The sequence below is a fragment of the Carcharodon carcharias genome, chromosome 13, assembly GCF_017639515.1.
Source record: "Carcharodon carcharias isolate sCarCar2 chromosome 13, sCarCar2.pri, whole genome shotgun sequence".
In the NCBI taxonomy this organism is placed as follows: Eukaryota; Metazoa; Chordata; class Chondrichthyes; order Lamniformes; family Lamnidae; genus Carcharodon; species Carcharodon carcharias.
This window is the reverse complement of record NC_054479.1, coordinates 92,935,632-92,955,299: the sequence shown is the minus strand read 5'-3', so window position 1 is coordinate 92,955,299 and position 19,668 is coordinate 92,935,632. Positions and strand designations below refer to the sequence as shown.

General features: G+C 38.6%; 1 protein-coding gene across 9 annotated transcripts in view; it reads left to right on the top strand.

The window, feature by feature from the left end:
• Positions 1 to 19,668, top strand: part of plekha5 (pleckstrin homology domain containing, family A member 5) — a 410,437-nt gene that overhangs the window by 291,792 nt on the left and 98,977 nt on the right. For 8 of the 9 annotated variants that reach the window (XR_005944853.1, XM_041202944.1, XM_041202941.1 and 5 more), the window contains exons 8-10: positions 4,693 to 4,793; positions 7,449 to 7,564; positions 15,782 to 16,264. Coding sequence is in view for 7 of the 9 variants with exons in the window: in XM_041202944.1 (XP_041058878.1) it covers positions 4,693 to 4,793; positions 7,449 to 7,564; positions 15,782 to 16,264 (700 nt within the window). In the remaining 2 variants the exon portion in view is untranslated. Of the gene's footprint in view, positions 1 to 4,692; positions 4,794 to 5,479; positions 5,508 to 7,448; positions 7,565 to 15,781; positions 16,265 to 19,668 lie in introns of those variants that run through there. The other variant, XR_005944854.1, reaches the window with a different exon arrangement.

The window sequence follows — 19,668 nt, the reverse complement described above, 5'->3', positions numbered from 1 at the left end:
GAACAAATCTAATTACCACCTCATCAGTCTACTCTCCATCATCAGTAAAGTAATGGAAGAGGTCATCAACAGTGTTATCAAGCAGCATTTGCTTAGAAATAACCTGCTCACTGAGGCTCAATTTGGGTGTCGCCAAGGCCATGCAGCTCCTGACCTCATTACAGCCTTGGTTCAAACATGGACAAAAGAGCTGAACTCCAGAGGTGAGGTGAGAGTAGCTGCCCTTGACATCAAGGCAGCATTTGACTGAGTGTGGCATCAAGGAGCCCTAGCAAAACTGGAGTCAATGGGAATCTGGGGGAAAAACTCTCCGCTGGTTGGAGTGATAGCTAGCACAAAGGAAGATGATTGTGATTGTTGGAGGTCAGTCATCTCAACTCCAGGACATCACTGCAGGAGTTCCTCAGGGTAGTGCCCTAGGCCTAACCATCTTCAGCTGATTCATCAATGACCTTCCTTCCATCATAAGGTCAGAAGTGGGCATGTTCGCTGATGATTGTGCAATATTCAGCTCCATTCGCGACGACTTAGATGCTGAAGCAGTCCTTGTCCAAATGCAGCAAGACCTGGACAATATCCGGGCTTGGGCTGACAAGTGACAAGTAACATTTGTGCCACACAAGTGTAAGGCAATGACCATCTCCAACAAAAGAGAATCCAAACACCGCCCTTTGATGTTCAATGGCATTACCATCACTGAACTCCCACACTATCAACATCCTGAGGATTACCATTGACCAGAAAATGAACTGGACCAGCCATATAATTACTGTGGCTACGAGAGCAGGTCAGAGGCTAGGAATCGTGCAATGTGTAACTCACCTCCTGACTCTCCAAAGCCTGTCCACCATCTACAAGGCACAAGTCAGGAGTGTGATGGAATACTCCCCACTTGCCTGGATGAGTGCAGCCCCTATAACACTGAAGAAGCTGGACACAGTTCAAGACAAAGCAGTCTGCTTGATTGGCAGTATATCCACAAACATTCACTCCCTCCACCACTGACACACAAGATGCACTGCAGGAATTCACCAAGGCTCCTTAGAACCTTCCAAACCCATGACCACTACCATCTACAAGAGTAGCAGACAGATGGGAACACCGCCACCTGGAAGTTTCCCTCCATGCCACTCACCATGCTGATTTGGAAGTATATCGCCGTTCCTTCACTGTTGCTGGTTCAAAATCCTGGAACTCCATCCCTCACAGCACTGGGTGTACCTACACCACATGGCCTGCCGCAGTTCAAGAAGGCAGCTCACCACCACCTTCTCAAAGACAATTAGGGATGGGGGAATAAATGCTTAAAACTCCAAATGAAAAGGCTGTTTTCGGACCCTCAGTGTCATTGCAAAGAACTGAAATGATAACTTTAATCCATTCATTTTTCAATTAGAAGGAAAGTTTAAATGCTGAATATATGAAACATTACCTGTGGTGCAGGCCTGCAATCGGCCTACAGAGCCACATTGGAACACACGACAGATGATTCTACGCACACAAAAAAAGGCCATCTGCGATAACGAAAGGAACCCAATGACTACGACTACCTGTGGTGCCAAGTAGTGCTCAAATGGGATCCTGGTGCCTATTGAACAGAGTGAATTTTGGATCTATAAAAGATTTTAGCAACTTTGGGATAGCAGCAGAATGAGCATTCTTCATAGGCCCTAAACGATGCCAATGTAGAAGCTGTATTACAGTTAAGATATGTGAAATCTGGCACTAACATAATCCCTTCTCAAGAAAGAAAACAGCCGGTTGCTACCTTTGGTTCAGCTTGCCACCAATTCCATTCAACCAACTTGAACTTATGGTCCCCCTAGTCTTTGAGAACATCCAACAATGGAGATGGCAGCAGATTGATAGCTGTATATTTGATCTAACTGAGCATTCAACTCTTATTCTGCCAATTGGCTTGGTTTTGTATTTTAGGTTTTTCTCCAGAATATGATTACAGTTGATGAATCTACCCTTTCATGCCAACTCCAGGAACTGTTGAGAGAGCTATAATAATAGACATCAGTGCTTCTGAACAAGTTATCATAAGATCATAAGAAATAGGAGCAGGATATTTAGCCCATTGTGCCTGCTCCATCTATAAGATCAGACTGATTTGATTGTGGCCTTGAATCCACTTTCTTGCCTGTTCCTCACAATTCTTAACTCCCTTGTCAATCAAAAATCTGTCTAACTCAACCTTAAATATATATAATCATCTGCCAAAACTATTCCAATTATTATCTATGCTCTCATTACTCAACCATTGCTGTTGATGGCATTTTGTTCTCTTTTCGCATAAAGTCAGGTTTCCTGGGGTTCTATTTTCATTGAGTAGGTTACTGAATGTTTTCTGGCTCCATTAGTAAGTAAGAGACAATACATGGATTCTGGGAGAACTAGATAAACTAATACTTGGATTCTATGAAATCCTTGTGCACAAAGAGTTTCTATTATGTATCCATATAACTCATAACATCCTGGCATAAAAATTACCCTGTCAGGATTTTGCCATTGCCACATCACCAAAATGACCATAAAAGTCTTTAAATATGTTCTCTCAATGCCGCAGATCACCCTTGTGTTTAAAACTTTCCTGGGCTTCATCTCTCCCCAGTTCAAGAATTATCCTTCAAGCTCACTCTTCCAGGTTCCTGAAGATAGTGGAACAGATAGGTGAGGTAGATAGAAAGCAGTCATGATATTTTCCTTTGTTAGCCAAGGCATAGAATGTAAGCTAGAGATTATGATGGAACTGCATAAAACAATAGCTATGCAATTAAAGTACCTACAGGGCTATGGACCAAAAGCTGGCAAATGATGGATTGAATGACCTCCTCTGTGTCGTAATTTTTTTATTTTCTACGTACTAGATCTTTCATGTAACTGCTTTGCACATTAGCATTGATCTGGAAATTGTATTTGTCTACTAAGGCAAGTGAGATATGGTCTCACAGCTTTTATTTGTTCAGCTATCTGTCAAGTGTCAGCACAATGTGTCTTGTTATTGGATGTACCTTGAGTACATTTGCCTTCTGTATGTTTTACTAGTTTGCAACATACAGCTTCTTTGTTCATGCATTCTGCGAAAAAAAAAAATGTCCAAGGTGCTTCTCTAACAAGCTTTTGTTTACAGATTACCTTGAATTCTGCAACGGAATCTGCATGTTTTTTTGCTTGTTTAAACCGTTGGCTGTAAATCATAAATGCTCATTGCTATTGGCAGTTTCTTCAAGATTATTTGAGACAGCCTGCACCCCCTTTTTATACCCATACTGAAAGCTAGAATTTTCCTGCATTATTGACCAGATTCTTCACTAGAAGCAATAGTTATAGGAGTCATACACCAGGAATTTCTTCTCCTGAAAATTGAGCCAGTTTACATCCTAAATAGCAGTGAATGTATATCATACTTGCACATACCGCTTTTGTTCATTGTGTTAACATGTGACATCTCACTTATTTGTGACAGAAATTGGCAAATAGGATTTTGCTGAAAAATTGAACAAGTTCATTTTTTTAAGTTCAAACTTTAACAGTAGAAGTAAATTTTAAGCATAAAACTAATTTTAAAAAACCAATGCAGCAAGTCTTGAAAAAAACAAATGCAGTGAACCAAGTGTGAAACTAAATTTGATGTGGCAGTATAAGCATTTAGTTACAGGAACATGGGAATAAGAGTGTAGTATATTCAGCCCTCAAGCCTCAGTTTGATCATCGTTGATCTATGTATTTCAACTCCATTCACTCACCTTTATTCCATATCCCTTGGTGCCTTCTCTAAGATCTGTTGATCTTCATTTTGAAGATTTCAAATAGACGAGCATTTTGGAGGAGAGAATTCCACATTTCTGCTACCCTTTATTTGGAAAATTTGTTTCCTCTTTTGCACCTAAATGGTTTGTGTTCATTTTGAGTTTTATTCACTTGTTCCAGATTGCCCAACTAGAAGAAATAACTTCTCTGTACCTACTCAATCAAATCCTTTTTATCATTGTAAGCACCTCAATTCCATTCACTCCTCAACCTTCTAAACTCAAGGGAATGCAACCCAAGTTTACACAACTTGTCCTCATTTTTTTAACCCCTGAAGCCGTTGTATTCCTTTGAATCAACATTGAAGGGCCTTCTGAAGCCTGTGTACCTTTGCTGTGATTGTGTGCCCATAGCTCAATGCAGCACTCTGGGTTGGGTTTGACCACAACTCTGCAACTGAAGTATAATTTCCATCCCATCATATTCCAACCCCCTTGAGATAAAGGCAAACATTCCAATTAATCTCTTTGATTACTTTTTGTACCAGTAGGCTAGGTTTATACAGATTTGTGTAAAGAGATACCTAAATCTCTTTGCTCACCAACAACCTTTAATCTGTCATCATTAAGAAAATATTCAATTTTGTTTTTCTTGGATCCAAAGTGCAGACACCACAAGCTGAAATTTCCTCCCTAAACTCCCCTGCTTCTCCACCTCCCTTTTCCCCTTTAAGACCCTCTTTGCAACCCACCTCTTTAATAAAGTTAGGTTTACCCCATCTAATATCTTCTCCACCTGTTTGGCATCCATATTAGTCCAATAAAACCCGTGTGAAGCACTTTGGGATGTGTTTGAAAGATAAAGGTGCTATATAAATGCAAGCTGTTATAATGACTAAGAAATAAAGGGGATTTGATTTTGCTTTTTTCCTGGCAGATGAAAAGGAAGAAGGCATTCTGGGAAGCATTCTTCTACCTAGCTTTAAGGTAGCTCCAATTAGCCCTGAAGATCATATAAATCGAAAATATGCATTCAAGGTCAGTGTTTGCATTACATACATCGTTCTGTGTGTGTTAATTGTGTTCTAGAAGCTTAAAGTTTGAGTGCCTAACAGAACAAAAGCATGAGACTTACTTTCATAGCAAATATCCAACTCATTTTGCACCAGTAAGCAATGTTTCTTTAAACCTATCTATTTTAGCTCTTTTAAATGAGCAAGTGAGAATTTTTGACTGACTTACAATCCATTTTGAAATACTGCAATGATTTATAATGAGAAAAGGGAGCTTTATTTTAACCTGCTCTAATGTTAATGTAATAATTGACAAGTAGTGATCAGAAATCCAAAATGGTCAATCTATTAATTTTTGTATTTTAAAATGCACTCAACCTCCCCAAAGGCTCAGTAACTCTAGTCAGAGAACACCTGAGCCTTGAGACTAGGGAGGTCCCAGATTCAACAGCTAGTCTATTTGTTTGGGGAAAAAAAAATCAAGTTTTAAAATGATCTCCTTTCGAATTTCAGTATTGTTTTCAACATGGTGTAAATTTAATAATATTGTAATTTGATAGCGAGATGAATTATATTCAATGAATTCTGTTCTTTTATAATCCTGTTTAAACGTGAACATAGGATATAATTGTATTAATATATGAATCTTTGTTTATTTTCAACCTGTATTACACTTTTGAGCCACTGATGAACACTTTGGATGTTTCACAGTTGTTGGAAATTCACTTGAAACAGCCAAGTAAGTATGTTTGTTGTTTATTGTGCAAGTACCTAAGTTTTGCACCTGGCTCACTTTGATGATGTACAAACATGCTGATTGACTCAAATGTCTCAATAAAGTAAAATGAATCTGTTTAAAAAAAAACCAAGCAACCAATTAAAAGCCCAATAAAAGCAGTCAATGTTGCAAATCAGCTCTCTCCCAACTCTGTGTTCACAGCAAATTACAGTTTCATAGACAGTCTGTTGCCTCATGTGATCGCAAATTTACACTGTTATTTGTGTTGTGAAGAGAACTCGCAGTCTAACAATTAGCTGTTTTACCTAGATGATTCAGACTGGGATTTGTAGTGCCTTCACACCATCTACCCCTTTCTGACAGGCAGAAAAACACCATGCTAGCAGACCATCATCATTCAGATTAAAGGTCCAAATCAAATTATTTTAGAAAATTAGTACGTTACAGAAGCAAACAAAAATGACAAATCAGGGTATGAATACTTAGGAAGCAAAAAAGATTAACCAGTCTTTAAGAATTTAAAAATATCTTTTTCTAAGGAAGACTTCCAAATCATGGAGACCACTGAATTTCTTGGACCACCTTATCTGTTTGTGTCCAAGGTAATGTTCTTGCCTTCCACCACAGAGTCATACATTGCCCTAGATGCAATCAGAATTGATATGTTGAAAAACCTGCTACCTCCCAGACCAAGAATCTGTTAATCAATCAGGTGCAATGAGGCAATGGAAAAAACTTGAGCATATGGTCACTTAATGAGCAAATTTCATACCTCTTCCAGGCGTATCTATTCATTAGCCTTAGAGTAAAGCCTCTGTATCCTGCTTGATTAGAATTTTGTGTCTAGAAAGGTGAGGCAAGATTCAAATTAATAATGCAAGTTACATTCAAAAAATAAAACACTTTAAGCTGAATAAGCTAAAATAATTCCTCATATAAAAAAAAACCCAATTTCTGGCATTAGAACCTATTTCCAGCATCTCAACTCCACTGGTGCATCCTCCATCTTAGGCTTTCGCCTAAGTGCCACAGCTTCACTTTCTTGTGTATGTTGTACCAGTTCCTGGACAGCCTGTGTCCACTCATCTCTGATTTGATAAGGTGTATCCAGAAAGGTTAATGTATTATGCAAGTGTTCATTGTTTTTAGATTACAATATCTTGATTTTACACTAGTTTGCCTATCCAATGCTGCTGCCTCTCTACACTTGCCTACCAGATAATCAATTGATGTGCCCAGCAGCAGTTCAAAGGAGCTGAAAGTCAGAGTACATGTTTACCAACTAATGCCCTGTTTTAAGCACTGGAACATAGGCAGGAATATACAGCAGTAACAGGACTCTAATTAGGGATAACAGCATCAAACAGCGGTCACAATACACTTCTTTAGCTTTGTTGTAAATTTGTACATTGGAATAACTTTGCCAGAAGGGGCTACCTATGCTAAGCAATTAAGAATAGGGCCACCCAAAGTAAGACATAAAACTTGAGTATGTTGGTAATAATAGGCATGAGAGAAGCATTAAAAGGCATTGGATGAAGAAGTAGTGCAGAAAATACGATGGAGAAAGAGTGAGAACAGATCAGACGCAAAGATAGAAACCACAGAAGTATATGTAATAGTCATGCAGTGGAATGTGGAACACAAACTAAGAGAGGAGCACATGAAGAATTAGAGAGAATTTCTTTGAAACCTAATCAATTGAAGGTAATTTTGATATTGCATTGAATTACATTTCCACTGTGTAGCTTGACTTGATGTAAAAATAATAGTAATTATGTTGGAATATTTTTGGTAGAGTCGGAACTTTGGTATTTCTACCAAACACTGGATTTATTTCCATTTCAAGTAATAGTGATTTTGTGCTAACTATACATTGATTTTCTTCTCTCTTTTTTACAGGAATCACTTAACTTAGTAATCACTGTCATTTCTGATCAGGCTGCTCATCCAAATATGCGGACTTATTATTTCTACACTGAAACAGCCAAGGAAATGGAGTCCTGGATGAAGGCTATGATAGAAGCTGCCCTTGTTCAAACAGAACCCGTGAAAAGGTACATTTGATTTTGATTTCCGCCCCCACCCCCACCCCAATCACCCTCTCTCCCTACCCCCAAAAAAATCAGAAAATAAACCAATTAGTGGGGAAAATTGTACATTTCAATTGTACAATTTTACATGATTGGAACCACTGAAGGTGGCTTGAATTTGAATTGAATTATGGAATTTGTGTTAGGCCAATGTTCAAACCCCGAATGAGTATTAAAATCCTCTTAAAGGGCAAGATCAGTTAACTCTTAATGTGATCAAGGATTAGGGAAGGAGCGGTAGGGAGAAGGGGCTAATGTTATGACCGATGCAGTTGGTACAGTGGAGTTATTTAAAAGTCCCAGAGGGAAACTTTAAGCAACTGTCATAACCCATCATTTTAAGTGTTTTGTTTGAGATGTGACTCTAAATTCCGGAATCAGACCATCAGTTCTCGAAGTTTTAGATTAAACTAAATGAAACATTTTATTAATTTACACAGGTTAAAAAAAATATATATACACACACACACACACACACACACACACACAGCTGCAAATTACTACTATCATAACTTTTAACAAATTCCCAAACTAATCTCCATTAAGGCAACAACAACCCATAGACTTAACCAAACACCAGGCGAAGCGTTTTCACCTTATGAATTCAAAATGAGGTTCTTTTCACTTTGGATCCTGTGGAGAGAGTTGGAGGCTTACAGCTGCCTTTCGATCTCACATTGCCTTTCCTCTGCACACCCGAAAACTGCTGGAGTTATACCTACCACCACCCATTGAATGTAAATTCTCATTGTATCACTAGCCTCTTCTAACAATAAAACCCCTTTCATTGTACCAATTTTATTAGCAATATAAGCATATTGCTTAGTATCTGCTAGATAGCTGTCAGTTTTCACCCCACTTCTTGAATGATCTATTCAAAAAATGCAAATACACACTATCCCTCTTACGTATCAAAACTAGTACACAAAAAAGCACCCAACTAGCTGGCTTTAATCCAGTTAAGACACCTCATAGACTAAACATCTATTTTAAAAGAAAAATATTTTCCAATAATATATACGTTAATAGCTTCATGACAATATAATACAGGGATAGTTCCACTTTGTGAATATTATCCTGATAAATTAGTATGGCACTGGTGAAAATCCAGATTCCCTTAACCACCCAACCGAAGGAGGCATAAGAGGCAATTATGTTATCCTACAGTCACAGGCCGACAATACATTGCTATTGATACAAATATTCCATTGCACTCCCATGAGCTTGGGTGCATCAGATCACATAATTGTAAAATACTACCAATAGTCATTTGCTGGTATAGAACTTGAGTATTGCTGAAAAAAGACATTTTGTCAAAGCTTTTCATCTTGCACTCATCAGAACAATTGCAAGAATACCAATGTCTGGGGAAGCAGCAACTTGAAACTGTGTGAGAAGAGAGTTCTGATTGGTTGGCAAGTAGACTCTGATTGGTAAAGGCGTTCCTATGGAGAATGCACCAGTTATTGGTGGCTGACCATTAACTGCCATGTATTGTTTGAATTTAAACCAGTCAGCTTGACTCTGATTGACCAAGGCATTGCCCTGAGGAATGAACCAGAAAATGGCTACCACTTACTTTGTTTAGCTGAAACAGGTGCAATGTGTGTACATGTTCTTTCTGTCTGCAAAGAACAGGACCCTTTACCAATCAGAGTCTACTTGTATTAATATATGTAGTTTCCAGTACGCACACATGCGCCATACTGCAAGCCCAACTGACAGTCTTAAATTAGTTGTCAGCGTAATTTTTGGCACGCTGAAGGTTATTTAGGAAATGTTGTCAATCGCAGAATCACATCTAACGTTGGACACTGTTTTGAGTTTTACAAGCTTGGGCTGGTTGAGTACAGTCTGTACCTTGTTCATTGCAAACAGTGGAGAGGATGTGCTGTTTGATGCCATCCTCCAGTTTTTGGGACGTACAGCCTCCATACCTAGCATCACACTGGCACTGAAATTCACATATATCACTACTCATGCATGTGATGGGCAGAACATCTTTTTGGCTTGACAACAGCATCCAATTGGTGGCGAACACTGCTTGTGTTGCTATTGCATAGTAGCAGCATGAAACAGTTAGCTTCACCTGTTGCTCAAATTTTTGAGGCACCTCATCCTTCCAGAGTAATCTGAGGTCAACTGGGCACTTTTCAGGACCAAAAGTGACTGCCTTAGGCCGTTTCATGAGTTTGTACTTATGCAGTGTGAAATGACCTGATCAGGGGAGCTTTCCCTGACATTGGTATTCTTGTGATTGTCCTGATGAGTGCAGGAGGAAAAACTTTGACACAATGTCTTTTTTCAGCAATACTCAAAATACTACTATTTAAAATAAACCAACATGTCACAAAAATAATTTCTAGTACTGAAATGCAGCAGTCGGTAGCCCATAACTTAGAGTAGATTTTACAAATGGAAACAGATGAATCAGTTACAACCATTATTCAAGACTCAGTTTAATGTTTCTCAACATTTATCACGACCTTGTGAGTTGTGTTAGAAGTCAAACACAATTGTAACGTGATTTTAATGCTTTAAAACCTGAAGGTATGAATGAAAACATGGGTAAGAAAAGATAATTTTGAGTCTGATTGTTCCCAAGTGTAAACCATAATGGCCTGAAATTTGTGGTCGTAATGCCGGCAAAACTGTTGGTGCTCATTGTCATCACTGTGTAAAACTGACACAACTTCTGACTGCAGCACATGTTAAGCTTGAAAATCCAGAAGTTCCTGTCACTGATACTCTGCTGTTCCACAAAGTGCACTGTTGCAGTATTCGCAAATGTAATCAACATGGGTTGGCATAAGCTTCAATTTTTTATGTGCTATTCTTGCTGTAAAAAAAAAACATTGAAAATGTTAAGCCATATTGAATGATGTGTAACTAAGTCATAAATATTTCTGAGCAACCTCTCTGGCTCTGAAATTCTAATTTTCCAATTACTAATCCCCTCAAAAGAACAACTCAAAATTCCAAAATTTTTAACTTTTTTTTCGAGTTTGATATTTCAGTTTTTTCTTAGTCCTCCAGTCTATTCCAATCTTTATATTGTTTTCTGTAAACTGATTAAAATGTGAATTATAATCCATGCTTCTTGCTTCCTGTCAGAATTCATGTCAATCTGACTGGCTGCTCAGCCAGTGGTGAAGTCACTGATGCTCAATGTCACAGGTCCCCTGCAGATGATAACAGATTCAATAACACATTGGTATAGGTGAAATCGACATTGCCAACCAAGTTAATGTGACTTCAAATTTGGGATCAATGTGCTTGACTAAAATTAGCACTGGATCAATTAAGGGTACTGTTATCAAAATGGGATGATTTGAAATAGAGATGAGACTAAAATAACAGTTCTGCATCTAATGTGAAAGATTTGGCTTTTGATTTTTAGAGATGTAAGACCACATTTTTTGCCCAGTCTAGTTCCCTTGAGAAGTCAATCTCATAGGATTAAAATTACTTGCAGGCCAGACCGGTAAGGAATGACTGGTTCACCTCCACTGGAGGACACTTCTTTTATCCGCCGGCTTTTATAGTCACTTTTTGTGCTGTTCAATCTACAATTTATTGAAATCAGTTTTACACTTCCCATGGTGGGTTTTGCACTTAGCCTCTCAGTTGCTGTTCCACCATAAAACTTTACTTTGGAGGTTCTATGTTTGAGTTTTTTTTTTTAGCTAGATTATAACAAATTATTGCTGCCTTTTGAGCCAGGCTCTTTGACTGGATATACAAAAAAGAAAACAAGAAATAGGAGCAAGAGTTGACTATTTGGCCCGTCAAGCCCCTGCGCTATTCAATACAATCATGGCTGATCTTGGTTTCAACTCCATTTTCCGCCTGTCCCCCATATCTCTTGATTCCCTGAGACCAGTGCCTAAATGTATTCAACGATGGAGCATCCACAACCCTCTGGGGTAAAGAATTCCAAAGATTCCCAACTCTTTGAGTGAAGTAATTTCTCCTCATCTCAGTCCTAAATGATTGGCCCCTTATCCTGAGATTGTGCCCTCATTTTTTTTTTCCCCTGATCAGAGGAAACAGCTCTCAGCATCTACCTCATCAAGCCCTTTCAGAATTTTGCAGGTTTCAATGAGATCGCCTCTCATTCTTGTAAACTCCAGAGAATATAAATCCAATTTACTCAGCCTCTCATCATAGAACATACCCTTTTTCCCAGGGGCGAATTTAGTGAACCTTAGCTGTACTGCCTCCAATGCAAATATATTCTTATTTAAATGTGGAGACAAAAACTGCACACAATATTCCAGATGTGGTCTCATCAAAACTCTGCAATTGTAGCAGACTTCTTTATTCTTTATTCTTGCAATAAAGGCCAACAGGCCATTTGCCTTCCTAATTGCTTGCTGTACTTGCAATGATAACATTCTGAGTTCCTTGTACGAGAACATCCAAGTCTCTTTGAACATTAACACTTACAAGTTTTGCATCTTTTAAAAAATATTCTGCTTTTTTATTCTTATGACCTAAATAAATAACTTTACTTCACAGTTCCCTACATTGTACTCCACCTGTCATCTTGTTGCCCACTCAATCTATCTGTCTATAACTCTTTGTAGCCTGCCTGTGTCCTTCCCACAGCTTACCTTCCCACCTAGTTTGATAGCATCCACAAAGTTAGCTACATTACTCTGTCTCTTCATCTAATTCATTAATATAGATTATAAATAGCTGAGGCCCAGCACTGATCCTTGCAACACTCCACTATTCATTTCCTGTCAACTTGAAAAAGCCCTATTTATGCTTACTTTTCTGCTTTCTATCTGTTAACCAATCTATTGATTATAACATGTTGCTTCCAACTCCATGAGCCCTTATCTTGCCTATTAACCTTTTGTGTGGAACTTATTGAAATCTAGGTATGCTACATCTGCTACTTCCCCTTTATCTACCCTAATAGTTACATCCTCAAAAAAACGAATAAATTTGTCAAACAGGATTTCATTTTAGTAAATTCATGTTGACTTGTTACAATCGTACTGTTTTTTCTAAGTGCATTATTAAGACTTCCTTTAGCATTTTCCCAATAACTGATGTTAGACTAACTTGGCTATAGTTCACTGTTTTCTCTCTCCTTCCTTTCCTGAAAAGCAGTGTAACATTTTCCAACTTCAAATCTAATGGGACTGCCGCCAAATTTAAGGAATTTTGGAAAATCATAGCCACAGCATCCACTACCCCTGCAGCTTTTTCTTTTAGAACCATAGCGTGTAGGCCATCAAGTCCTGGGGATTTATCGGATTTTAGTCCCTTAAGTTTCTCCCATACTTTTTCTCTGCTAATATTAATTTCCTTAATTTCTTCATTCTTATTAGTCCCTAGATTACCGTCTATCTCCAGTATGAAACTTGTGTCTTCAACTGGTGAAAGCAGACATACAAAATAGCTGTTCAATGCCTCTGCCATTTCTTTATTCCCCGTGATAATTTCTTCTGTCTCTGCTGCTAAGGGCTGCTAAGCTTTAGCTACTCTCTTCCTTTTTATATACTTATTAAAGCTCTTACCATCTGTTTTTATATTTCTGGCAGTTTACCTTCATTCTAATTTTTCCCTTTTTATCAACTTTTTGGTGGATCTCTGCTGGTTTCTAAAACACTCTCAATCCTCAGACTTGCTGTTTTATTTTGCAGCACTGTAAGCCGTTTCTTGTAATCTAATACTGTCACTAACTTTCTAAGTGAGCTATGGATGGGTCTCTCTTGCTGCATTTTTGTTTTCCACTGGAATGTATTTTTGATGAGCATTTTGAATTTGTTCTTTAAATGTTACCCACTGTTCGTCTACCTTCATATCTTTTAGTCTATTTACCCAATTTACCATAGCTAGTTCTCCCCTCATACCTATGTAGCTAGCTTTGTTTAAGTTTAAGATTCTTATTTGCAATTGGGATATGTCACCTTCAAACTTAACATGGAATTCAGTGGTATTGTGATCACTATTTTGCAGTGGATATTTTGCTGCGACATTACTAATTAACCCTGTTTCATTATGCAATATTAGATCTAAGATAGCTTTATCCTTAATCAGTTTCACAACATATTGCTCCAAGGAACTATCACAAAAACATTTTTAAACTCATCTTCTAGACCACTCTTGCCAATTTGATTGTTCCAGTCTAAGTGAAGGTTAAAGTCCCCCAAAATTATTACATTTCCTTTGTTACAATCTCCAATAATTTCTTGTTTAGTGCTCTGCCTGATGGTATAACTGCTGTTAGGGGTCCTACAAACTACTCCCACCAGTGTTTTCTGACTCTTGCCACTCCTAATTTCCAACCATACTGATTCTACTTCAGTATATTCTGAGACCCAATCCCTTCTGACTAATGTCCTTATGTCATCCTTTACTATTAGGGCTACCCCTCCTCTTTTGCTATTCTGCTTCTCTTTCCAAAATATTGCACACCCTGGAATATTTATTTTCCAACCTTGATCACCTTGTAACCATTTCTCTGTAATGGTGATTACGTCTAAATCATTTACCTTGATTTGTGCCAAAAGTTCATCTATCCGATTGCTGAAGAACCTTTGATTTCATTCTTTTACTTCTATTTTCTGCAATGACCTTATTCACCAATGTACAGATTTTGTTAAACTCTGTCCCTTCCTGTTCTCTGCTTGTCTTTACCCACATTGTTATTCTGTTCTGATGCCTTGACCTTTCTCTTTGGATTTCTAAATCCCCTCACCTGAACCCGCCAACCCCTGTTAGCTTAAAGCCCTGTCCACAGCCCTAGCTATACGAATGGCCAGGACACTGGCCCCGGTTCAAGTATAGCCCATCTCAACTGAATAACACACTCTTCCCTGAGTACTAATGCCACAATTTGAAACCCTTTAAAAGCCATCATTCATGCTAGACTAATAGGTATAGATCAACTATCACCACCAAGCCTCCACACCCTTCCCTAAAAGAAAAACAAAAAGTGTCACTTCGTTGGTCTACCTATTAAGCTTTTGAGATGGGATCTGAAATAAGTAGCAATGGTGGCATCAGCTATATAGACTCCATGTTAAAGAATGGGAGGGCAGTTTGCATATGCAGTTTCCCCCGTGTAGCAAAGTCATGATCTCTGAATTAAATTGTTATCCTTTTAACCACCTTCTACGAATACTGAAGTTACCATTCAAACATTGTTGCAGGGTAGTCAGGATTTTGTTTTTTAATTTTTTTTCTGCCTCAGAGAAGCTATATTAGTTGCAGTCTTTTTCCATTCAATTCTGTACATAATTAGTGTCCTGTGAATGATACCATTCCGCACCTAACTCATGTAAATCCTTCAGTTTTGGGTTCTGCAGTTACCCAAATTAGCTATTGAAAGCAGAGCACAAGTCACTACGATGGCTGAAGTTTCAATCAGTGTGTCTTCCTTTGCAGGAGCCATCAACCAACCTTGAAGGCGATCTCTCCTTTTATCTTCCTATACTGTCAATAGTACAAAGACAGGACAATTAAGTTTTGATATATAATTAATTCATCAGTCATTTATAAATATGTACTTAGTGTAATGGAGAACGGTTGAGTACCATTGATAGCATCCCTTTGTTAAAATTCAAAAATGTATGTTACTATAGTTTCATTCCTGCTATCTCCAATGCCCCAGACTTAGAGAATTATTAGCTTTCTGTATACATGCCTTTTCAGAGATGGGAGACAGGTGTGGAGAAGAATGAATTGCTTTGACAAAAAGGACACAAAAGATTCCTTTTTCTCTTCAAGAATTTAGCTCCTATAATCACCCACTATAGTCCTAATATTTCCCTCCATCTATTAATTTAATGCCCTCTGGAGATAATGCAGCTGAAATTTGTTCCCACTTGCAGAGTTTCACTGATGTTGCTTCAGTGTAAGTTCAGCAAGCAACATAATTCTAGATATTAGCAGAAATTCTAGAAAAAAATTGTAACATCTAGCTGAAGACCAGTTACCTTAATGTGCGGTAAGCTAGCGCGCCTTTGACTCCACTGGTGCATGAAGCAGTTTCACTAATGGTGCAAGTGGGATAAGAGGTGTGCTACTTGAGGCCTAGAAGGTGCGTCCTTTAAGGCAAAATAAAGATTAAGGTCTGACTCATTACATATCAAAGGTTGCTGAATAAGGTTACATGATATGGATAACAAACAGTCTTAACACTCTCCCTCACACCCACAGGACTGAAAAACTAACATCTGAAATTGTAGCGCCCAAAGAGGTTAACCACATTGCAAACCACAAAATGTTAGTGAAGCCTGAACTTCAGAATAACCAAAAAAATATAGACCCCACTCTGGGCCTTCGACAAATAGACAATATGAGCATCACTCATGCTGACAAATATGGTTTTGAGGCCGAAGGACTGGACCAGCACAAGCCTTTAACTAAAATCAATAGTATAAAACTGCAGCCTGCAGAAAGCGAAGATGTCACATCAGGTACCAACAACCTTCAATCTCACCAGTACAAATCTCAGCATGCAAATGCTTCCAACACGCAGAGCCCAATCGGACCCGTCGGTGTTTCTGTAGAAAATGTGGACACTGGAAGAGAAAGGCTGAATGACAGCGGAAGGGGCATTCAAAGGACTAATTCAATGGTGCAGTTGGAACAGTGGGTGAGAACACACAAAGGAAAGAGCCAAGAGGAAGAACCTAGGAGGTATGGAGGCTTTTTTTAAACACTTGTTTGAAAATTTAAAAATCAAAGCTTACATTTAAGAACATCTGGTAAGAAGATACAAATTTCTGTCGTTCTGTCAGAGTTGCTTCTCCTAAATGTACACTGAAACACAACAGTCTTAAACTATGTTTCATGATTTGTTTCATTCTGTGATTGCAAAAATACAATCTCTTTCTAAAAAAAAAACAAACTCGTTTGCTAAACTGAGATAGGAGACATTTCTAATTTAATGTTTATTCAACCTTTATTCACAGTCTATGCTACTAACTGTCACAACTGAGCAACAGAGACAGCATTGTAGAAAGTGATATAACTGTCTTTAAAACTTATTGTGGATGGAGAAACATTTAGGTATTGTGCTACCACAGGAGGCTGCAACGTAACTTGCTGTTGGCTGCCACTGTATAACTTTTAACAGCTGCTACAGGAATAGCAGCCCTAATGGATTTGTTTTGCTATTTGTACCTAGAACCATAATGGTGCAGAAAGAGGCCAATCTGATCATTGTGTCTGCACCGGCCAAATAGAGAATAAGAAACGAGCTGCTCATTTTAATACCAGTTTCCAGCACTTGATCTATAGCCTTGCAGGTTACAAAACAGGTTACCTAAAAGAACAGCAAAGATTTTGAGTAGCAGGCCTTAGACATTTATTTTTTCTGCACTGTATTTTCATCTGGTTTCACTACCACTTGAGTTCTGCTTATTTTGCATACCACATAATGTAGTAGTACTTGAGTGCTGATTGAAAATGCTTGTATGTTTGTATTTATTATTTAAGTATCATTTTCTGAAGATAATGCATCTCCAAATATAAGACATATTCTGATTTTCATGAGTCAAAATTGCCTCATCATCATATATAATACACTCCTAGACTTTTCCAATACCCAGTCAAAGTGACACTTTATTGACAAAAGTAACGAGTAAACCTAAGTTGCAGGGTCCGCTCCCACCTTAGTTTGCCGAGCAGCTGGCTCCCTTGCCTACATAAAATGTGTGACACTCAAGTTTATCGAATAAGCCAATGGCATTTACTGATCGATCGAATATTGCATGTGACATGTATATGTGAGGCACTTGTTGGCCTCTCATCTGAGCATAGGTTGGAATTGGAGCCAATCGGTTTTTTTTTCAGGAGCAGAGATCTTCACATTATTCCCGGAGGTATGACAGGCCATTTGCAAGTGTTGGACAGCAGCTGCAAATAACCATTTATGTAGCAGATGCGTCACAAGTGGAACAAGTTACTCTACTTTGGAACACATGTATTTATACTATCATGCAATAAGAGGAGAAAGGAAGAATTTAAAGAAATATCATTGAAATACTATATTTCTATTAAGTATGCATTGTCATTCACAATACATTCAAAAAAGATAATTAAGAATGCTTGAGGCCAAAATTTGATAAGCACAGGTATTTTGGAGGATTGTGAGGATGGAGGAGATTATGGAGATAAGGAGGGTTAAGGCCATGGAGGGATTTGAAAACAAGATGATTTTAAAATCAAGGCATTACTTGAGCGGAAGTCAATGTAGATGAATAAGCACAGGGATGGTAAGGAAACAGGACTTGGTGCGAGTAAGGACATAGGAAGCAGAGTTTTGCATGTCCTCAAATTTGTGGAGGTTAGCATTTGGGTGGCCAGCCAGGAGTGTATTGGAATAGTTAAATCTGAACAAAGACAAGAGTGAAGGCTTCAGCAGCAGGTAAGCTGAGGCAGGGTACTGTTGGGCAATGTTACAGAGGTGAAAATAGGCAGTATGTGAGATGGTGCAGCTATGTGATTGGAAAGTTCATCTTGGTGTCTTTCACAGGATGTGGGCATTTCTGGCTAGGCCAACATTTATTGCCCATTCCTAATTGTCCACGAGAAGGTAGTGGTGAACCGCCTTCTTGAACTGCTACCAGTTTGATACAACTGAGTGGCTTGCTAGGCCATTTTGATGGGAAGTTAAGAGTCTACCACATTGCTGTGGGTCTGGAGTCACATGTAGGCCAGACCAGGTAAGGATAGCAGATTTCCTTTCCTAAAGGATATTAGAAATAGGGCACCAAGGTTACGATCAGTCTAGCTTATTCTCAGACAATCACCAGGGATTGGGATGAAGTTGGTAGCTAGGTAACAGTGTTTGTAGAGGGGACCAAAGCCAGTGGCTTTGGTCTTCCCAATGTTCAGAGGAATGTTATGACACAGCAGCTGATGCGTGCCGGGCAGATCAAATCCATGAGAGAAACTTGATCACATGGTCACAACGATTTTGCATTTTATTTCGAGATGCGTGCCCTGAATTCTGAAGTAATAAATCTACCCGACTTTAGAGATTTTTAGAAAACTAAGTTAAACATTTATTAACAACAGAAAAGATTTCAAGCACATACATAGGTCTGCAAATTACTGCTATAACAACTCCTAAAACCCCTAATTAACCTGGCTTCCAGTTACACCCCCATTAAGACAACAGTAAAAAAAAAGCATAGATTTTAAACAGATCCAGGCAATTAACACAATACCCCGGACGGTGGAATTCAAAGTGACTTTTTCCAGCTTTGGTTTCTGTAGACAGCAGCTTAATGCACAAATACGAAGGCTTTTCACAGTTCTGATAGATCTTACAATGCCTTCCCTAACACACAGCCTCTTCTGCTTTATACGTGTTTCTCCCTTTTAATGCAAATTCCATTGTTCCCATATGTCTTTGGAACTTTACTTTTCTCAATATAAATCATTTCATGGTGCTAATATTGTCAGTAACCGTTGGGAAATATAAACGCACTGCTTGACCTGGCTTCTCTGGCTAGGTGTAACATCCTACCATCTCTTTGAAATTCAAACTACCCTGATTTATCTAAAATTCTGCTCCCCTTGCATTCTAAAACTTCAGCCATGTTTACGTATTTAGCATTTCAAATCTAGCTTCCTCTTGATGAATCAAAGCTTCCAGACCAGCTGTCTCCAATTCAATTAAATCACACGCACGCACGCAAACTATCCACACCCCACCATTAGCCTACTTTTACAATAAATCACAATAATATTATGAGAATTATTATACTTTTGTGACAGGACATTTCTTCTTATCAATGATGGTGATAATTTAGCAATGGTGAAGGAGTTGAGAAAGATGGTGAGGTCAGTGTACAAGCGGAAACTAACCCTGTACTTTCGGATGAAGTCACTGAGCGATGGTATTTAGATGAAAACTAGGAGGGAACCAAGGATAGAACCTTGGGGAACACCAGAATTGATGGCGCAGAAGCAGAAAGAGAAGCAATTGCAAATGGTGCTCTGGCTATGACTGGAGAAGAATGGGACCACACAAATGCAGTTCCACCCAGCTGGATGATAGCAGAAAAGGATGGTGTATCTGTCAAAAGGCT